Source organism: Macrobrachium nipponense, chromosome 23, assembly GCF_015104395.2.
Source record: "Macrobrachium nipponense isolate FS-2020 chromosome 23, ASM1510439v2, whole genome shotgun sequence".
Lineage (NCBI taxonomy): Eukaryota > Metazoa > Arthropoda > Malacostraca > Decapoda > Palaemonidae > Macrobrachium > Macrobrachium nipponense.
Window position 1 is genome coordinate 28,038,587 of NC_061090.1, and position 21,812 is coordinate 28,060,398.

Consider the following 21,812-nt stretch of genomic DNA (forward strand, 5'->3'; position numbering starts at 1 on the left):
ATATAGAAGATATATCGATATATATATATGATAATATAGATATATATATGAGATAGTATATATATAGATATATAGATAGAATATAGCTATAATCTATATCTAATCGATATATATAGCTATATCTATATCTATATCTATATGCGATATATATATTCTATAATATAGATATAGAATACTATATGTAGATCATATAGATATTATGATTATAAATTATATATATATATATAGATATATATCTATATATATATCTAGATTTATATCTAATATATATATGTATATATATATATAGAATATATATATTATATATATAGATCTATATATAGTAAATATATATACATTATATATATAGATTATAGAGAATATCAATAGATATATATATATATATAGATATAGATATATATATATATAATATATATAGATATATTATATATATCTATATAGATATATTTATATTATATATCTATATATTATATATATATAAATATAGATAGATATATAGAGGAGATATAATATATATCTAGAAAGATATATATTTATAGTATAGATATATATATATATATATATATATATATATAAGATATCTATATATATATATAGAGATATGATATATATATTATATATAGAGATAGAGGATATATATTAGAGATAGATCAGATATAATATAGTAGATATATATATAGAGATATAGATATAGATAGTATATATAGAGATATATAGATATATATAGATCTATAGTCTATATATATACATTAGAATAGTATAGATCGACTATCCTAGAGGCTATATCCAGATCGTATAGTCTAGATGCTAGATGTCGAGATCGAGTGGCAGAATTATCGAGATCGAAGCGTATAATATAAGTAGATAGAATATATATTCTATAATAAGATATAATCGTATTATATAGATATATATATAATTATAGCTAAATCATATAGATAGAATATATATAGATATTCTATTATATAATATATATATTATATAATGATATATATATATAGAGCTATAATATAGTATATATATATATATAATCTATAATATATATATATTTATATATTATATTCTATAATATATATATATTAGATATATATCTATAATATATATATAATTATATAATATCGATAAATCGTATATAGATTATATAGCGATATATATCTATAAATTATATATAGATATAGATATATATCTATAATTTAATATATAATCTAATATATTCAAGATCGTAGAATGATAATAATAGATATATCTATAATTAGATCATAATATATATATATATATATAGATATATCTATAAGGTATATATATATATATATCTACGATGCTTAATGATATCTATATATTATATATATAATATATCTATATGATAGTAGCGATAGATATGTAGCTATATATATATTAGATATCTTATATATATTCTAGTAAATATATATATATATGCGTATATAGATAGCTATAATATATAGAATATGTGCTTATTGATATGGATAGAGATAATGATAAGTAGATATAGATATAGATTTCGATAATAATATAGTAGATATAGAATATATTCTATGTAATATATTATAAGAATATATATATAGATCGATTAAATAGATATAGATAGATATCTCTATTTCTATACTATATATATATATTTATTTATATATCTATAATATATAATATACTATAGTATAGCTCTAAATAATATATATTAATATATATAATCTTAATATAATATATATATAATATATCTATAATTATTATAATATCTATAATATTATAAAATAATTATAATATATAATATATATATATATATCTATAATATAAATATAATTATATATTATATAATCTATAAATATATATATATATTATATTTATATTGTAATTAATATATATCATATATTATATTCTGTAATATATATAATATAATATATAATATATATATGTAATATATAATAATAATTATTCTATAATATATAATATTATATATATTACAAATATAAATAATAATATATTATAATATAATAATATATATATTATATTAATTAATAAATATATATAATATAATATATTATATTATTTTTATAAGTATATATAATATTATATAATATATTCTTATAATAATAAATATATAATATATATATAGATATTTATTAATATTATAATATATATATATCTATAATTATAATATATATTATAGATATATATATATATAATTATGAATATATATATATATATATAGTATATTATAGATATATATATATATATGCTTAACTCTATATATATAGATATATATATTATATATATATATATATATATATAAATAGTATATATGATCGTATCCTATATATATATAAGATATATATACACTATATATATCTAGATATATATATATATAGATCATATATTATAGATATATAGTATATATATATATATCTATAGATATATATATATATATATATATGTAGATATATTATGAGATTATATAGATAGTAGAGATAGAGTAGTAATAGATATAATAGATATATAGAGATAGATATCTATGTAATAGATTATATATCTATAAAGAATATATATCTATAAAGTATATATAGTCTATAATATATCTATATCGATAATATATAGAGTATCTATTAGATATAGTATGTATATAGATATATATATATATATTATAGACATAGATGATATATATATTATATATATATATCTCTATAATATATTATATATATATTATATATATATATATGTATGTATATATATATATATATATATATATATATATAGATAGATAGCATATTATAGATAGATATAATCTATATATATCCTATAATATATATATAGATATTATAATATATATATATACTTATATATATATAAGAGATGATAGATATATATAGATATATCTATATATCTCTATATATATCTAGAATATATAGATAAAATTTTTTTATTAAATTATATTAAATCTAATTAATATAATATATATATATATTAATAAATATATAATATTATAAATAATATATATATTAAATAATATAAATAAATAATAAATATATATATATAAATATATAGATATATAAATATATTAAATTATAATAATAAATAATATAATAATATATATATATATCTATTAATATATAATATATAAAATATATATCTAGAATAATATATATATTACAATTATATCCTATTAATACTATATATACAATATTATTATCTATAAAATATAAATATATATTATATTATATAATATATAATATATAATATTAATATAAATATATATAATATATATAATAATAATACTAGATAATTATATATATACTATTTAATATATTTATATATTTTATATTATATATTTAATAATATTATATATTTTTTATAATATATATATTTTAATATAATATATAGATAACAAAAATTTTTAAATATTAATTTTTAAAAAAAAAATAATTTAATTTTATTATAAATTTAAAAATAATATTATAAAAATTATTTTTTTTAAAATAATAAATTTAAAAATTATTTATATATTTATATATTATATATTATATAATTTATATATTTATATATTTATATTATTATAATTTATATAATTTATATATATATAGATATTATATAATTATTTATATAATATATATATTATTAATAATATATATATTTATATATGATAATATATATATTTATATATTATATATATTTATATAATAATATTATTTATATATATTATAATTATTAATATAATATATATATTATTATATATATATATAATTTATTAATATATATATATATATTATATATAATATATATATTTTAATAATATATATATAGATATATACATATTTTATATATATCTATAATATTTTTTTTTATTATATAATATAATTTTATATATATATATAATATTTATATTAATATAAATATTATTTATATATAATATATATATAATTTATATATTATAAAATATATTTATTATATAATATAATAATATTTTATATATATTATTATTTTATATAATAATATATTATATATTTAATATATAATATAATATTTATATATATATATATATATAGCTTTATAATATATATATATATAATTATATATCTATAATATATATATCCATATATATATATATCGATTAATATATATATAATATAGTTTATATATATAATAAATATATTATATATATATATCCTAATTATTATAATATAATTTATATATATATATCTATAATTTATATTATATAAATATATATAATCTATATCTTAATTTATATATTATAATTATATAATATATTTATAGTAATATATTTATATATAGATATAATATATTTTATATAATATATTTATATATATATTATATATAATATTTATTATTTATATAGTTTAATATATATATTTAATATATATATTTATATATAATTTATATAATATATTTAATATATATTATTTATTTATAGTAATTATTATAATATATATTATATATTATATATAAATATATATATATATATTATATTTATGATATAATATATATATTTATATTATTAATTTATATAAATATAATAATATAATATATATATTATATATAATATTTATATATTTATAATATAATAATTAATAATATATATTATATCACATTAATATATATATATATTATTTAATATATATAATATATAATATATATATATAATATATATAATTAAATTATAATTATATATAATATATTTATATATATATATATATATACTATTATATATATAATTATATATATTATATATATAATTATTATATATATATAATAATATAATTTATATATATATATATATTTATATTATAATATAATATTTATATATTATAATATAATTTATTATAAATAATATATATTTATAATAATATATATATAATAATATATATAATTATAAATATATATATATAATAGTATTTTATATATATATATATAGATATATATAATATAATTATTTTATATAAATAATATATATATATATAATATATAATATTTATATATAAGAATATATATATATTTATATATATATATATATATTAATATATATATATTAATTATATTATATATATATATATATTTATATATAATATATAATTATATTTATATATTATATTATATTTATAATATAATAATATTAATAATATAATACATAATATATATTATAATATAATATAACTTAATATATATAATAATTTATTATTAATATATATATAATATATAATATATATTATAATATAATAATTATTTTAATATATATATATAATATATTATATAGCTATAATATTATATATGTATTTAATATAATATAATATATATATATATATGATATATAATATATATCATAATATATATACATTGATATATATAGATATTATATATATATATATAGAATTATATATATATATACTTATATATATAAGATATAATAATATTTATATATATATATATAATAGATATATATATATATAGGATATAGATATAGTATATATATATATATTTATATATTTATATAATATAATATTATATATATATTATATATAGTATTATAATATATATAATATTATATATATATACATATAAATATATATATGATAACTGATATAGGATATATATTATATATATTTATATATACTATATACAATATAAAATTATATATATATTAATTTATAAATATATAATATATATTTATATAATATATATATATATTGTAATATATATATATATCTATACTATAAATATATATAATAATAATAATTTATATATATATATATACTATTTATAATATATATATATATATATTAGATAATGTAGACGTCTGTGATCGAATAATAATAAAAAAAGAAAAGTTAAAATGACATATATATCACTTTCACTACTTGATGGATTCCTCCAGCAATTTCTTTTGAATGTAAAGATAAAAGAATAAAAAATATATCGTCTTATATCTTAAACATCGTCGGTTTCAGAAGAAATGAGAGACCACCTTTGGACGCTTCTGTTCCGAGAGAGAGAGAGAGAGAGTTTTCTAATTGAAACAGTTACTTGTTTTAAAGAATTTCTATTCATTCCACAATTCATGAGTCTTCTTTTGAACTGGAATGTTACGCTGTGCAGATTCTTCAAACGCATAATATAATAATAATAATATAATAATAAAAATAATAATAATAATTCTTGTCACTGTTGTAATTATAGCAACACGGAGAACTAAACAAATAATAAGCTAATGATATGATAATAAATGTTGCTTCACTGAAGCCATTTTGATGATGATAATAATAATAATAATGATATTGGACAATATTCAGTCACCTAGTTTTAGTTTATCTAATGTTATCTAGCATGTGATATATCGAGAAAATATGAATACTGAAAAGAAAATAGAAATAGACGATAAAACAAAAATAAAATAAACATAATAGAATAATCTCACAATACATGACGATATATTTCAGGTTTTAATGTACAGACCAAATTTCAACTGATAACCTTTGACTCTGTTATGTGTATGTGCATGTGTGTGTGTGTGCGTACATACATAAACCTCATGCTATAGAGTTCTCATTAAATTGTTTAAGAAATTAAAGTCTCTAAACCACCCAAAAACTAAACGTGAAATAATAGTAAATCACTTGGATCAGGTGAGATGAATGGCTTGTTTTTTTTTACGTTACCTCCTTCTTTCATTCTTCATCGAGAGAAAGGGAAACTGCAGCCTCTTTTGTTGCTCTCTCTCTTGATTGTGTCTCTTGTTCGTCTCCAGAATGTGATGAAAAGATTCTTCGCAGAGAAAGTCAAAGATTTTTTAGCCAGTCTTTGTAAAACCCGTTGGATCTCGGGGTTAGATGGGACTAGCTGTTTTCTTCTTCTTTTTATAATCGCTACCACTCTCACCTGCTTAAGTTCGTTTCATCATTAGTACTAGTAGTAGTACCACTCCGCGGAGAGCACCCTCTTAGACTAAACAAATCACTCCAAATTCAGGTGATAACCGGATAAATTGAAGCAAAACCCCACCACTAAGCAAGAACGATAACTGTTATAGCTGAGATAACAGGAATAACTGGTACTACAACTGGAATATAACGCCCGGTAAAAGTATAACTGCTGGTAAACACTTCGGGGGATGTCAATTCGAGTTTGTTTTCTTTTCCCCTACGTCAAGGAAGCGGAAATAAATGCTAACAGAGCCATCTGTTGTCAAATATAATAAATACTCAACACAAGCAGGGCTTTCCGCTGTGCTATTTCGTAACCGCCCCTGATATTTGTTTAATATATGTTGTCATAGGTGCGGGACGTCTTAAATTCAAGTGGGGAAAATTTATTATTAAATGTACTCAAAAACTTCTTCACAGTCGTCTTGAATCTTGCTTTCCCTCCTTCCAACCCAATATAAATGAGTCAAAAGATATTGGGAAAAAATACCTGACATGCAAAATAAATTAGCAAGATGTTAGGTGAATGAAGAGGCAAATATTATTTCAGAAAAACTTAAACAATGCAATACTGTACAAGATTTGATAGGTCACTCAGGGAAGACCCTCACTCCTTAGAATGAAATTAATAATTCTTGGGAGTTGAAAATTACAAACACACTATGATAAACATCCCTGACTTTTGAATAATCTAAACCAAACACCTCAACAAGGCAAGCATAAACAATGATTGTGATATTCACAAAGCAATGACCTAACATGACTGAGTGTTCTCTAGAAACTCTTGGCTCTTAGTTTCAATAGACGTTCTAAAAAGAGGGCAAGATAATCTACATAACAGATTGCTGACACATCCTGCACTTTCTTCATACAAAACCCTACAATTGAGAAACTAAAGGTTGACTAAACATGCAAGGGTAGCTCTTTAAATGGTATACAATCAAATAGCTTTAAGTTTTTATGCTTTCAATTGTTTTATAAGTGTACCGGTAACAAATTTTGAGCAGCTCTGATCACATATGACCATATTTCAGGGCTGAAATGTTTTGTCAAGATCACATATTAAACAAAGAAGTGGCCAGATATGTAGCACCTAGACGCTGGTTAATAAAAACCAAAAATTCACCAATGAAAATGCAAAACATACTATAAAACACCCACTATATTTCTGTTAAATTCAATTAATTACAGAACACTTAACATGACTTTTTGACAATATTCACTAATGCTGAAAGAGGCAAACCCGCATACAGAGGTTATAGGTTCATTAAGACCATCTGATTGGCTAATTAGATTAGTAATTGAAAAATTTAATACATACCAGCATTTTCACAAGTTTTACAAGGCAAAACCTTACAATTAATGAAACGCCCACAGCTATTTCCACAGCAGGACATAAGGAACATAATCTCCTGTGATATATACTGCACTACTGATAACTGTAAATAGTTTTTGTTACTAGTAACTCGACAACCCTCATGGCTTTTAGGTTTAAGTTTAGTATACAGACTCAAAGTAGCATTAAATGTATCTGTAATCTTACAGCTGATCAAAATATGCTGATGAGGAATGCACATGGGAAATTTGATGTTTATTTCAAAGTCTAATATTTGAAAAAGTTCATCCCCAAGCTATACAGAATTTATACTTAAAGTACAAGCAAATAAATGTTTAAAAGCATTTTGTTTTACTTACAATTAAATTATTTCAAACCCAGTCAAGGGAAATATGTAGGCTAGCCTACATATTTCCCCACCTTTGCAGTGCTAAGTCAAGTTTCCTCAATCTCATTCATTTTGTTTACTTACGTAAGTTATTAATTTCTTTCTTTAGACCTTCAGCTGAAAACCATGATGGACAGAGACAACCGATAGATCCGAGAGGGATCCCAAGGGAAATCAGCCTGCTGAGAGAGACAAGTCATAGGAAAACATGATAAATAAATGATATAGAAAATAAAACTGATACACTTTCATTCGGATGTCAGCAAAGAAAAATGATGAATTTGTTCCTCGCTTAAACATTTGGAGATCAGAAGATTCCACAACTGCTCTTGGCATACTATTCTACATTTCTGCTATAGCCAAGACAAAACTCTCAATTCTCCCTCCCAAAGGGCAAGTCAGACAAGTTATGATATGCCACCTAAGATGTAATACCCCTTGTTCAAGATAAGAATACCCGAAATGGGATACTCATCTTAAAACAATGTTTTCCAGAACATCAGTTCTTGCCAATGGCCATTGGCCTCCGGTAGACTAATTCATATTGCAATATAAATTAGTTTAGCCTTAGCTAATAACACACTGTAATTATCTTGATTACAGATAACTAGACAATTCTTTTAAATAACTCAGGCGCCTTGATGTAAGAGTTTAATATCTCTGATACCCAGCGATTTCCTGAGGCTAGAATAGCTTCAAATTCTTCGACTGCTGACATAAGTTACCACATCCTTGACTGGCAGCCAGCGTATGGCTTCATCCTCCCAGTTTCTAAAATCTGCTCAAGATATATAACCACAATGACTACTCAAATGGTTAAAAATGATGACGCTATTTACCAAATTCTGCATAAAAAATTTTGAATTACAGTGATATGTAATTTTCCTTGGCAAACCAACTAATGCCTCTCTTAGGGTTAATTCTTAGCTTGAAATAGTTACCCTTCCTGCCTAACTCGTCTACTGAAACTTTCCAAAATAAAATGAGCAAATCTAACCCTACTACAGGGTAGAAAACAGTGGGGCAAATACATACATTCATTACTATGAATATTCACTATTTTGACTCAATTAACTGACATGGCATTTACACGATGCCTGCACACCAAAGCTAGTTAGTGGCAGTGGTTGATTTAAAGGGGGTGGGGGACCTGTCATATGCTTCCCCCCGAAGAATATGAATAACAAAACCGCGACATAGCGGCCACCTGTCTAGGAATGCAGCCACTTCCAGAAAAAGTGCTTGAATTCTGCTATTATTTTGTAATTTAGGAGAAAACACTTAATTCGAGAGCAGCGTAGAGGTCTCAGTGTGCTGCCTGGATGGGCCACAACTCTCGACTGATGCTCATGGAGTCATGGCAGCGAATTAAAGTAGTGTTTCATGAAGGTGGCTGCATTCTGGGATAAGTGGCCACTATGTTGCCGCTCTGTCAATTACCTTAAAACCCACGTAAGCATGGCACTCATAACGGTATTCCCAAGGAAAGACTGCGTACCACTGCCGCGGCCTGATTCCCACAAGATGCCAACCAAGATATTTACCCTTTCTTGCTTAAGTTTTTTTAGTTTATGACATTTACCAACTTTTATGTTTTGACATTCAGGTAAAATACCAAATGGCTACCTGGTGGCCACCTCTTCCATAGCACGATCACCTTCCTGAGCATTGGAAATTACGGCCTTAATTTGCGACTTGGGAGAAAAAACTTACTTTGAGAGTTGAGCCGAGGTCTCCTCGAAGTGTTGCTCCGATGGACGCTGGGTCTTGACTACTGTCTATCCTGGTTTACAGGACATGGTAAAAGTACTTTTTCGGGAAAGTGGTCACGCTGTGGTATTTTACCCAAATAATCGAAAGGCTGATAATGAAAATGGTGACCATTTTGCATGTAATCCAGTAGACTGGTTGATAACCTTAAGGGAAGCGGTAGCATACTAATGCAATTCTGCCAGGGTACCTGGTTTGAACTTTGACCTATTCCAGCTCTGATTAAAGAATACTCCAGTAGGGCTATAAAGGGATGGTTTAAGTCTCAAAAGGAACAAATAACCAAAGGGCGCTGCCATCCACTCGAGGACAACCACAAATGTGACAAAATATTATTTATTAAGGCAGGTTGCCATTTTTTTTTTTTTTTTTTTGCTAGTAATGTTCAGACTAGGACTGTTAGATTTCACTTCATAATTTCTGACATCTTTGGTTTGTTTGTACAAACACAGCCAAATAAGACTAAACATAAATTAACCAAGTCTAAATATAAATACTATAGGGTAACTACCAATAGGCAGTAACTAGCCCAAGGGTATTATAATATTTAGATAGGCCTACCTGGAGCATAGCCTCTATACTAGAGGAACAGTATATTACGGCATCCTCCATTGACTATAGGCCAAAAGCGGCGACTACTGAGGTGGAAAATACGGAAAAGTCGTCCTATGAATTTACAATGGACCAGTGACAGCCAGAAGGTGGAGGAGCCATCTTGACAGCAGTGATACCAACCCCTATAACCCTATGCGCCCTACAGAATACAAGAAATTACCATACCTTACTGAAAATTACCCAACATTCTAGGACTATGATAAGAAATAAATCTTTAGATTACGTTTATATGCAATATTATGAATACTATAATAATCATATTGATCGAAACAGGCCTGGTTACAGTTACCATACATCTATAAATATTGCCGTACTTTCTAAAAGTTCTTTGGTCAAATTACCCTACGGTTGGCAATACTGCTTTACCGGACCAGCAGCCTACTGCAAGCAAGATCTGTTTTGCCTGTTCTCAACAGGTAGATATCATTTGGAAAATATATGTTAAGCAATGTATGATAGTATCAACATAGCTAATTATTCTCTCTGCAGCATAGTATGGAAATAAACAAGAAACAGAAAGAAGGCACGCCGGTGGCGGATGTATGATGATTTCGTTTGCCTATAATAAAAATTCTAGTTTTGTACCATTTTTTTTTTCTTAACCACAGATAATACATTAGTGTTCTTGCATTCTGACTGAGTTGCTAAACAATTTTCCATGACGTAAACATCTTTCTTGTAATAATTTTAGTTATTTACCACTAGAGAATATTTCCGTTGGTAAAAAATAAAAAAAATAAAAAAGTTCCCTGCAACTTGAGTCTATCCTCCGCTCATAACAATACCAGGCGAAGTTGCCTCAGTGTAGACAATAGTTGTTACATATAAGCCGAAGTTTATTAACGCAAAAAATATTAGTACAATTGTATAATGCAACCGGACACTATCTGTCGATAGATGACGAAATAGTGGGTTGATGGCGATAAGCAACTGATAACATAAACTCAAAGGGAGTCACACAGGACATTACTTAGGGGAATTGGCCTAAATTTAACCTATTGGGTTTGTAAGTGATATATGGTCTCTTTCTACCTTCTTAGCGATTATTTTGCGTGAATATTTCGTGTATACATGTACTACAATAATTCTCTTTGAACATCTGATCATTAAGATCGCAATAAAATTGAGGAAAATAATGAAGCAATAGTTATTTGTAAGCCTAGTATTCAGACTACGACAAGCATATACGTTATGGAGCAAACAAACTTTGTTAAATATATTTCAAAGCTTCATTGGAATTGGATGTTCAGACGTGAAAGAAGGATATATCCGCAAAGACGAATAATCAACCCTAGGAATGCGAGATAAAACAAATCAAATGATATAAGCATAGTACTACACTAATGTGCAGTCGAGGGCATCCATCCAGGCACTGATCAGACCCCACATTCCTTGATAGAAAACGACTTCAGGAACACCCATTGTGCCCATGAGTGTGATACAAATGAGGAACCCTATCATTTTTTGCATAAAATCTCACAATCTAGGGGCAACGGTCGAGAGCTTTCTCTCTCTTAATAGTCACGATGACTGCCTTTTTTGCAGATCTGCATCTCATTATGACTGATGCATAATTCAACAGCTTTTTGTTTTGTTGTGCTTTCTTTCGCTAATGGTTATCACTGTTTTTGTCTGTTGAATAACACTCAAAGTTGTTATTAGAAAGAGATTATGCCTGTTCACTTGTGTGTTTATTTTGTTTATTTGCCTGATTCTGTCTTGTTTTGATAATAATCGTTCATGAATTTACATTTTGATTTCCACACACACACACACACACACTTCAAAACATCAAGTAACGAGGGGAAAAAGAGAGAGGTTATTCATTGCAACCCAAGAGCACTGATTTAGAGAATGCAGTAGACCTAAACAGGGCAAGGTACAAAAATTCCGGATATTTTCATAGAGGAAGGACGACAATATCTTTAAAGGTATAACAACACTTGAAAGATAAAAATTCAATAAATGACCAGAAATATTAAACAAGGCAAGAATTGGCTCGCGTGAACAGGGACATAGATCTAGCTGGTATACTCAGGAATAGGCCTAATCGAAGTACTGAAGGTTAAACTTATCATTTTTGGCAGGGTTAACAATAGCACTAGGGCTTTTAATCTTTCTTACCCTTTTTTTTAGGCTTAACCAGGAAACTTTGCTTGGCTAAAAAAAAAAAAAATTGGTAAAGCAATCTCTCATTCATCTCGGTGACAGTGACGTCACAGGCAAGCAAAAATGGTTCAGTATAGTGCTTTTTGGTAACTGGCAACAATGAACCGTCAACTCAAGGTCTTGATAGAGATCTCATCCCTGGTCCTCATCATTTATGTCAGTAGACGTTGTTGTCTCGCTGTTCAGTCCAATTGAAACCATTCGCAGGATTTACGGTAAAATCAGGATCCGTTTTGTTTGGTTTAGAGATGATTGTCAGGGAGAGGTGAAACCAACTTGTACTTTGATGATACAGGGTGTCCATAAAGTCCAGGGACTTAATGGTCACCCTGTACAATTAGAAATTTGTAACCTAATTTGTGGCGAGGCTGATTTGGTGTCGACGTGAAATTACAAAACTGAAATGTGATTTCGACAGATTTCAGATAAATAACGCGATCAAGACGGAATCAAGTTCTCTCTCTGTACTGGTTGGATTTGAAGTAAATTATAAAGAAAATAAATTGGTGTTTTGGTATAAAATAAACTCTTTCAAAGAGGAGATGAAAGGATATATATTTTTTTGTGTCTCTTTACACACACACACACACACACACACACACACACACATATATATATATATATATAATATATATATATATATATATATATATATATATATATTATATACATATACATATATATGAATGGTGTAGGTTCATTTCACTCTTATCTAATGTATACCCTTGTCGTTTTTAATTATTATTATTATTATTATTTTTTTTTTTTTTTTTTTTTTTGCTCTATCACAGTCCTCCAATTCGACTGGGTGGTATTTATAGTGTGGGGTTCCGGGTTGCATCCTGCCTCCTTAGGAGTCCATCACTTTTCTTACTATGTGTGCCGTTTCTAGGATCACACTATTCTGCAGAGGGCCGGAGCTACTTCAGCCTCTAGTTTTTTCCAGATTCCTTTTCAGGGATCTTGGGATCGTGCCTAGTGCTCCTATGATTATGGGCACGATTTTCCAGTGGCATATCCCATATCCTTCTATTTCTATTTTCAGATTTTGATACTTATATTTTTTCCTCCTCTCTCTTCACTCTGGTGTCCCATGGTATTGCGACATCAATGAGTGATACTTTCTTCTTGACTTTGTCAATCAACGTCACGTCTGGTCTGTTTGCACGTATCACCCTATCCGTTCTGATATCATAGTCCCAGAGGATCTTTGCCTGATCGTTTTCTATCACTCCTTCAGGTTGGTGCTCGTACCACTTATTACTGCAAGGTAGCTGATGTTTCTTGCACAGGCTCCAGTGGAGGGCTTTTGCCACTGAATCATGCCTCTTTTTGTACTGGTTCTGTGCAAGTGCCGGGCATTCACTTGCTATGTGGTTTATGGTTTCATTTTTCGTATTGCACTTCCTACATATGGGAGAGATGTTATTTCCGTCTATCATACTTTGAACATATCTGGTTCTTAGGGCCTGATCTTGTGCCGCTGTTATCATTCCTTCAGTTTCCTTCTTTAGCTCTCCCCTCTGTAGCCATGCCAATTGTCATCGCTGGCTAGTTCTTTAGTCTGTCTCATGTATTGTCCGTGCATTGGTTTGTTGTGCCAGTCCTCTGTTCTTTCTGTCTTTCTCCTGTCTCTGTATATTTCTGGGTCTTCGTCTACTTTTATTAGTCCTTCTTCCCATGCACTCTTTAGCCACTCGTCTTCACTGGTTTTCAGATATTGCCCCAGTGCTCTGTTTTCGATGTTGACGCAGTCCTCTATACTTAGTAGTCCTCTCCCTCCTTCCTTTCGTGTTATGTATAGTCTGCCCGTATTTGCTCTTGGGTGTAGTGCTTTGTGTATTGTCATTTGTTTCCTGGTTTTTCTGATCTATGCTGCGGAGGTTCTGCCTTCGTCCATTCCACTATTCCTGCGCTGTATCTGATTACTGGCACTGCCCATGTGTTTATGGCTTTTATCATATTTCCGGCGTTGAGTTTTGACTTGAGTATCGCCTTGAGTCTCTGCATATATTCTTTTCCTGATCGTGTCCTTCATCTCTTGGTGTTTTATATCCCCTCCTTCCATTATTCCCAGGTATTTGTATCCTGTCTCATCTATGTGTTTGATGTTGCTCCATCTGGTAGCTTTATCCCTTCAGTTCTCGTTACTTTGCCTTTTTTGTATGTTGACTAAGGCACATTTTTCTATTCCAAACTCCATCCTGATGTCCCCAGATACAATCCTTACAGTCTGGATTAGGGTATCTATTTCCTTGATGCTCTTACCATACAGCTTGATGTCGTCCATGAACATCAGATGGTTGATTTTGTTGCCTCTTTTCTTGAGTTGGTACCCGGCAATCCCATCTTGACTGTAGTTACTGTTTTTGTCATGGGAATCATGGATACTACCGAAGAGTAGTGGGGACAGTGAGTCGCCCTGGAAGATCCCTCTCCTGATATTAACCTCTGCTAGTCTTATTCCAGAGCTTGTAAGTATTGTATTCCAGTTGCGCATTGTATTTTTGAGGAAGCTGATGGTATTTTCCTCTGCCCCATATATTTTCAGGCATTCTATTAGCCATGTGTGTGGTATCATGTCGAAGGCTTTCTTATAGTCTATCCATGCCATGCTTAGGTTGGTTTTCCTTCTCCTACTGTTCTTCATTACCATTTTGTCTATCAGGAGCTGGTCTTTTGTGCCCTACACTTCCTTCTGCAGCCTTTCTGTTGGTGGGGGATGGTGTTTGTCTCCTCTAGGTAGTTGTATAGCCTTTCACTGATGATAACCTGTTAGTAACTTCCACATTATTGGCAGGCAGGTGATAGGCCTGTAGTTACTGGCTATATTTCCCTTACTCTTGTCTTTTTGTACTAAGGATGTTCTTCCTGTGGTCATCCATTTGGGTGCTTGGTGATTTGAGATACAATGCTGGAGTTGTTCTGCTATTCGTGGGTGTAGGGCCTTGAAGTTTTTGAGCCAGTATCCATGGACTTCATCGGGACCTGGGGCTTTCCAGTTTGGCATTTTCTTTAGTTGGTGTCTGACTGTGTCTGTCGTGATGTCTGTGAATCTTTGTTTTATTCTCCCTGTTTCTTCTTCCTTGACTTCCTGGAGCCATGTTGCATGTTTGTTGTGTGATACCGGATTGCTCCATATGTTTTTCCCAGAGTCTCTTACTTGGTTCGGCTTCAGGAATTTCTGGGTGGTTGTCTTCCCCTCTTAGTTGGCTGTATAGTCTTTTCTGGTTGGTTCCGAATAGTTTGTTCTGTTGGTATCCCTTATTCCTGTTCATGTACCGTTGGATCTTGTGTGCTTTGGCCTTAAGCTCCTTGGTTTTACATCTTCTATTGTGTTGTTTAGTCCCCTCTCTTGTACTTTGTATTTCTCGTTGAGTTCCCATCTTGTTTTCTTGCTTCTTAGCCTTTTTTCTGCCATCTCTTTCAGTTTACTCAAGTCAGATCTCATCACCATGATTTGCTTTTCCAGGCGCCTTTTCCAAGGAGGTTGCTGTTTTGGTTTCTGTTGGGTTGGTTGTGACGGTGGTGTTGGTGTTCGAATCCCCATCAGTTCTGCTACTAATCTTGCTCCTGCATATGTCAAGTTATTTGTTTCTGTGATACTGGTGGTGTGTATTAGGCCCATTATTTCATTGACCTCACTTGTTTTCTCCCTTAATTTCTTGGTGTTGTAGGCTTTCATGGAGGGGATCTTTGTTCTCTCTGTATCTGGCTCCATCCATTGTCTAACCTTTTCTACCCATTCCGTCCTCTCTGTTACTTCGTCGGTGTTTCTTCGTGTGTCGTTGTTTGATACCTCATCCTCCCTGTCGTCTTCTGTGGCATCGTCTTTCAGTTCGTCTTCGTGTAATTCGTTGTCGTGTGACATTTCCCTTTCCAGTTCTTCTCTTTCTGTTGGGGAGAGCCAGTTCTTTTTCTTTATGTTCCTTACTTGGTCTGCCAGCCTCTGCTCTGTTTGGGGGGTGTTATTCCTCTCTTATTCCTCTTCATCAGATGTTGACCATCTTCTTCTATATCCTCTCTCCGTCGGGTTGCTTCTGATGTAGCATCTCCATATTTCCTTATTTTCTTCTCTTGTCCATTTCTTCCTTTTTGCCTCTGTAGCTCCAATCTCAGGCTGTTGATTACTGTCGTTGTGGTGATCAGTTGCTGGATGACGACCTCCAAGTACCTGACCGTCTTCCCCTACAATTGGGTTGAATACCTGGTTGCCGGACGAAGCTCCTCTGTTGCCAGAGGTTCCATTTACGTCGTTGTCGTTTATTCCTTCATTTCTTTCCATCATTGTGAGTTTTTTGATATTTAACCCATAGCTGGACCCCTACCCCATCAGGGATAGGTACTCATTTACAGCTGAGTAGACTGAGGAAATTATGGTAAAGATCCTTTCCCAAGGAATCATTATTATTTTATTATTATTATTATTATTATTATTATTATTATTATTATTACTAAATAAAGAAATAGAGAAGTGAAGAATAACTATATAAGAAGTAACAAAGAAAATGAAGGAAGACAGAACAATGAAAACTTCGATATCATATAATAATAATAATAATAATAATAATAATAATAATAATAATAATAATAATAATAATAATAATAATAACCATGCTTTATTTATATAACTAGTGAGTTTTTGTTTCAGCAATTATTAATGAAATTAATCTAATGTTTTTCCTTCCAGTTCTGAGCGGATGAGAAATCCCAGACAACGATGATTCTTGAAATCATTCTCTTCCTCTTCCTTGTTCTCATCCTTCGCCATTGGCTAAAGAGACCCAAGGGATTGCCATCAGGTAGGAGAGAGAGAGAGAGAGAGAGAGAGAGAGAGAGAGAGGAATACTTGAACTCAAACTAACACAGTCGTAAAGTTGAATATTTTTTCAACTAAGTGATACCTCAGGGACCGTAGTTTTAAATCAACTTGGCCTTATGCCAGCACGAGCTCTTGCTTCAGGAGCAGCCCGTCGGTCAACCAATCCTTAGAAACCAAGGATCGGTGATGACATCGGTGCAATGCATCACTGACATCCTGGGGGAGTTGGGGGCGGGTTTAAACTGATGACGTCACTAAAGGGGCGGTACCTCAAGGTGTGAATCCCTCACTGTTTCGTACGCAGACGTGTCATTCTTTTTATTTCATTGATTATTAAATTTTCGTATTACAGGTCCTCTTGGGTTTCCGATTCTCGGCTCCGGGGTGGCTTTTCAGATGAAGCAAGTATTGAATTACCAGAAGAAATATGGAGACGTCTTCACGTAAGTGAGAAGTACAACTGACCAAGAAAGTACCTTGGTACTGACATGGCTTTTCTGTCTTTCTTGAAAATGTATCGTTTCTGCCCTGTATATTTAAAATTGGGAAATATATAAGAAAAACTCTTATACAACGTTAACTAATATTCATTGCATTCCAAAATGGCAGGTTAGAATTCGCAGGAGTGAAATTTCTCTACATCTGTGACTACAAACTGATCAAGGACGCCCTGGGAAGGACCGAGTTCTCGGATCGACCGAGTTTAGAAGGATTCCACTTCATGACCGACGGGAAGGAAGCAAGTGACCTTGGCCTTTTGTTAAAAGTATTTTTTATATAGATCATCAGGTCATTTGTTTACCAGGTGTCGTGAATATGTACGTGATTTTATGGGGCTTCTTGCGTTCTTGATAAAGTCTCCTCTAATCAGTGACTGCAAATTTTATAGTTTTCTACACTGCAGATTCGTTAATCGAATACAGGCAATACAGGAAAATACAGGAAACAAAGATTTGTTCAGTTCTGTAGTTATAATTTTCCCTACATTTTCGCTAACTCGGGGAGTAGGCCTACAAATTACTTTGTGATTGTTGTTGTTGTTCTTGTTGTAGGGGGTAGGGAAGATCTATGGAAGAGCCTAAAAAGGTCTGAAAAAGGTGTTTCGTGTTGAGTTAAAGATACAGGAATTTTAGGATAGGATATTTTATGATTTATTAGAATGAAAATGTAAGGAAAAATAAATAATGATAATGTGCATGTGAAACAATACAGAACATTATTTTAATAAAATATAGCTTATTTATTTCAATTTTTGTTGGTGAAACAACGCTCTATTTGATCGTAGATTTTAGCACGTGCCCCGAGTAAGCTGGAGGTCGGATCACGCCTTGTTCTTAAATTAGAACATTACATTTTTATGCAAATTATGACCATCACTGTATCTCTCAAACCAGGACCATTAATTCATTACTCAAACTGTAAGCATTGCTGCATTACTCAAACTATAACCATTATATTCCTATTCGAACTAAAGCCATTACTTATCAATCAAAAGTATTACCATTACTTATCACTCAAACTATAGTCATTAACTCCTTACTCATACCTTAATATCTTCCTCAAACTATAAGCATTGCTTCATTACTCTAAATATGACCATTATTCCTTTACTCAAACCATGACCTTTAATGACCCAGGTGTGATCATGAACAACGGTCAAAGGTGGGTCAATGCCCGACGGTTCCTCCTCCGAAACCTGAGAGATTTGGGCATGGGGAAATCGAACCTGGACGAAGCCATCATCCACGAGGCCCTGTATCTGATTGAGGACATGAAGCGATACGCTGGAAAGCCTTCCAAGTTTCAGAGTCTTTGTACATCGTTGTTCTTAATGTAGTCTGGCAAATGGTTGCAGGTGAGTTGGGTATTTGCAGTGATTGTGAATGAGTCGGGTCTTTGCAGTGATTGCGAGTGAATTGTGTCTCTGAGTGAGTCGGGTCTTTGCAGTGACTGCGAGTGAATTAAGCCTCTGTGTGAGTTCCCGGTGTCCTTTGCAGTGACTGCAAGTAATTGGTCTCGTGTGAGTCGGGTTCCTTTGCAGTGAAACCTGCGAGTGAATTGAGTCTCTGATTGGAGTCTGGGTCTTTTGCAAGTGCTGCGAGTGGAATTGAGTCTCTTGTGAGTTGGGTCTTTGCAGTGACTGGCGAGTGAAATTGAGTCTCTGTGTGAGTCGGGTCTTTTGCAGTTTCTGCCGAGTGAAATTGAGTCTCCTGTGTGAATCTGGTTTCTTTGCAGTGACCGGAAAAGTGAATTGATTCCTCCTGTGTTTAGTCTGGTCCTTTTGCAGTGACTGCGAGTGAAAATTGACTCTCTGAGTGAGTCCGGGCTTCGCAGTGACTGCGAGGACAATTGGAGTCTCTGTGTTGAATCTGGTCCTTTGCAGTGACTGCCAAGTGAAATTGAGTCTCTGGTGTTAGTCTGGTCCTTTGCAGGTGACTGCGAGTGAATTGAGTCTTCTGGTGTGAATCTTGGTTCTTTGCAGTGACTAAAAGTGGAATTGATCTTTTTTCTATGTTAGTCTGGTCTTTGCAGTGACTGGCAAAAGTGAATTGGAGTCTCTGTGGTGAGTTTTGGGTTTTCTTTGGCCGTGGCTTAAAAGTGAATTGATCCCTCCTGATGAGTCGGGTTCTTTGGCAAATGGACTAAAAGTGAATTGAAGTCCCTGAGTGATCTGGTCTTTGCAGGTGACTAAAAAGTTGGAAGTGAGTCGGGTCTTTGCAGTGAGTCGGGTCTTTGCAGTGACTGCGAGTGAATTGAAGGGTCTCTGTGTGATTGAGTCTGGGTCTTTGCAGTGAAACTGCGAGTGAATTGACTGCTCTTGTGAGTGAGTCCGGGTCCTTTTGCAGGTGACTGCGGAAGGGAATTTGGAGTCTCTTGTGATCGGGTCTTTGCAGTGACTGCAAGTGAATTGAGTCTCTGTGTTAGTCTGGTCTTTGCAGTGACTGCGAGTGAATTGAGTCTCTGTGTTAGTCTGGTCTTTGCAGTGACTGCGAGTGAATTGAGTCTCTGAGTGAGTCGGTCTTTGCAGTGACTGCGAGTGAATTGAGTCTCTGTGTGAATCTGGTCTTTGCAGTGACTGCAAGTGAATTGAGTCTCTGTGTTAGTCTGGTCTTTGCAGTGACTGCGCAGTGACCTTGTCTCTCTGAGTGAGCCCTCTTTGGGCTCTTTGCAGTGACTGCGAGTGAATTGAGTCTCTGTGTGAGTCTGGTCTTTGCAGTGACTGCGAGTGAATTGAGTCTCTGTGTGAGTCTGGTCTTTGCAGTGACTGCGAGTGAATTGAGTCTCTGGTGTGTTGGAGTCTTTGCAGTGACTAAAAGTGAATTGAGTCCCTGTGTGATCTGACTCTTTGCAAGGGTAGACTGCAGTGAATTGAGTCCTCTGAAAGTGGAGTCAGGACTTTGCAGTGACTGCGAGTGAATTGAGTCTCTGAGTGAGTCGGGTCTTTGCAGTGACTGCGAGTGAATTGAGTCTCTGAGTGAGTCGGGTCTTTGCAGTGACTAAAAGTGAATTGAGTCTCTGTGTGAGTCGGGTCTTTGCAGTGACTGCGAGGGAAGTGAGTCTGAAAGTGAATCTGAATCTTTGGCAGGTGCTGCGAGTGAAATTGAGTCTCTGTGTGAGTCTGGTCTTTGCAGTGACTGCGAGTGAATTGAGTCCTCTGTGAGTCGGGTCTTTGCAGTGACTGCGAGTGAATTGAGTCTCTGAGTGAGTCGGGTCTTTGCAGTGACTGCGAGTGAATTGAGTCTCTGAGTGAGTCGGGTCTTTGCAGTGACA

General features: G+C 30.7%; 2 protein-coding genes across 2 annotated transcripts in view; both read left to right on the forward strand.

Moving 5' to 3' along the window:
* LOC135199816 (cytochrome P450 2L1-like) overlaps positions 1 to 8,902 on the forward strand; it is an 18,640-nt gene extending 9,738 nt beyond the window's left edge. Inside the window, exon 12 of the mRNA XM_064227959.1 lies at positions 8,775 to 8,902. The gene's annotated coding sequence lies outside the window, so the exon portion shown is untranslated. The remainder of the gene's footprint in view (positions 1 to 8,774) is intronic.
* A 4,466-nt stretch (positions 8,903 to 13,368) lies between these two features.
* LOC135199772 (cytochrome P450 2L1-like) lies at positions 13,369 to 19,693 on the forward strand. Its single transcript, XM_064227921.1, has 5 exons — positions 13,369 to 13,434; positions 17,910 to 18,021; positions 18,394 to 18,484; positions 18,651 to 18,780; positions 19,679 to 19,693. Exons 2-5 carry the CDS (start codon positions 17,940 to 17,942, stop codon positions 19,682 to 19,684), a joined length of 309 nt encoding a protein of 102 aa, XP_064083991.1. The 5' UTR covers positions 13,369 to 13,434; positions 17,910 to 17,939; the 3' UTR covers positions 19,685 to 19,693.
* The last annotated feature ends 2,119 nt before the right edge of the window (positions 19,694 to 21,812 follow it).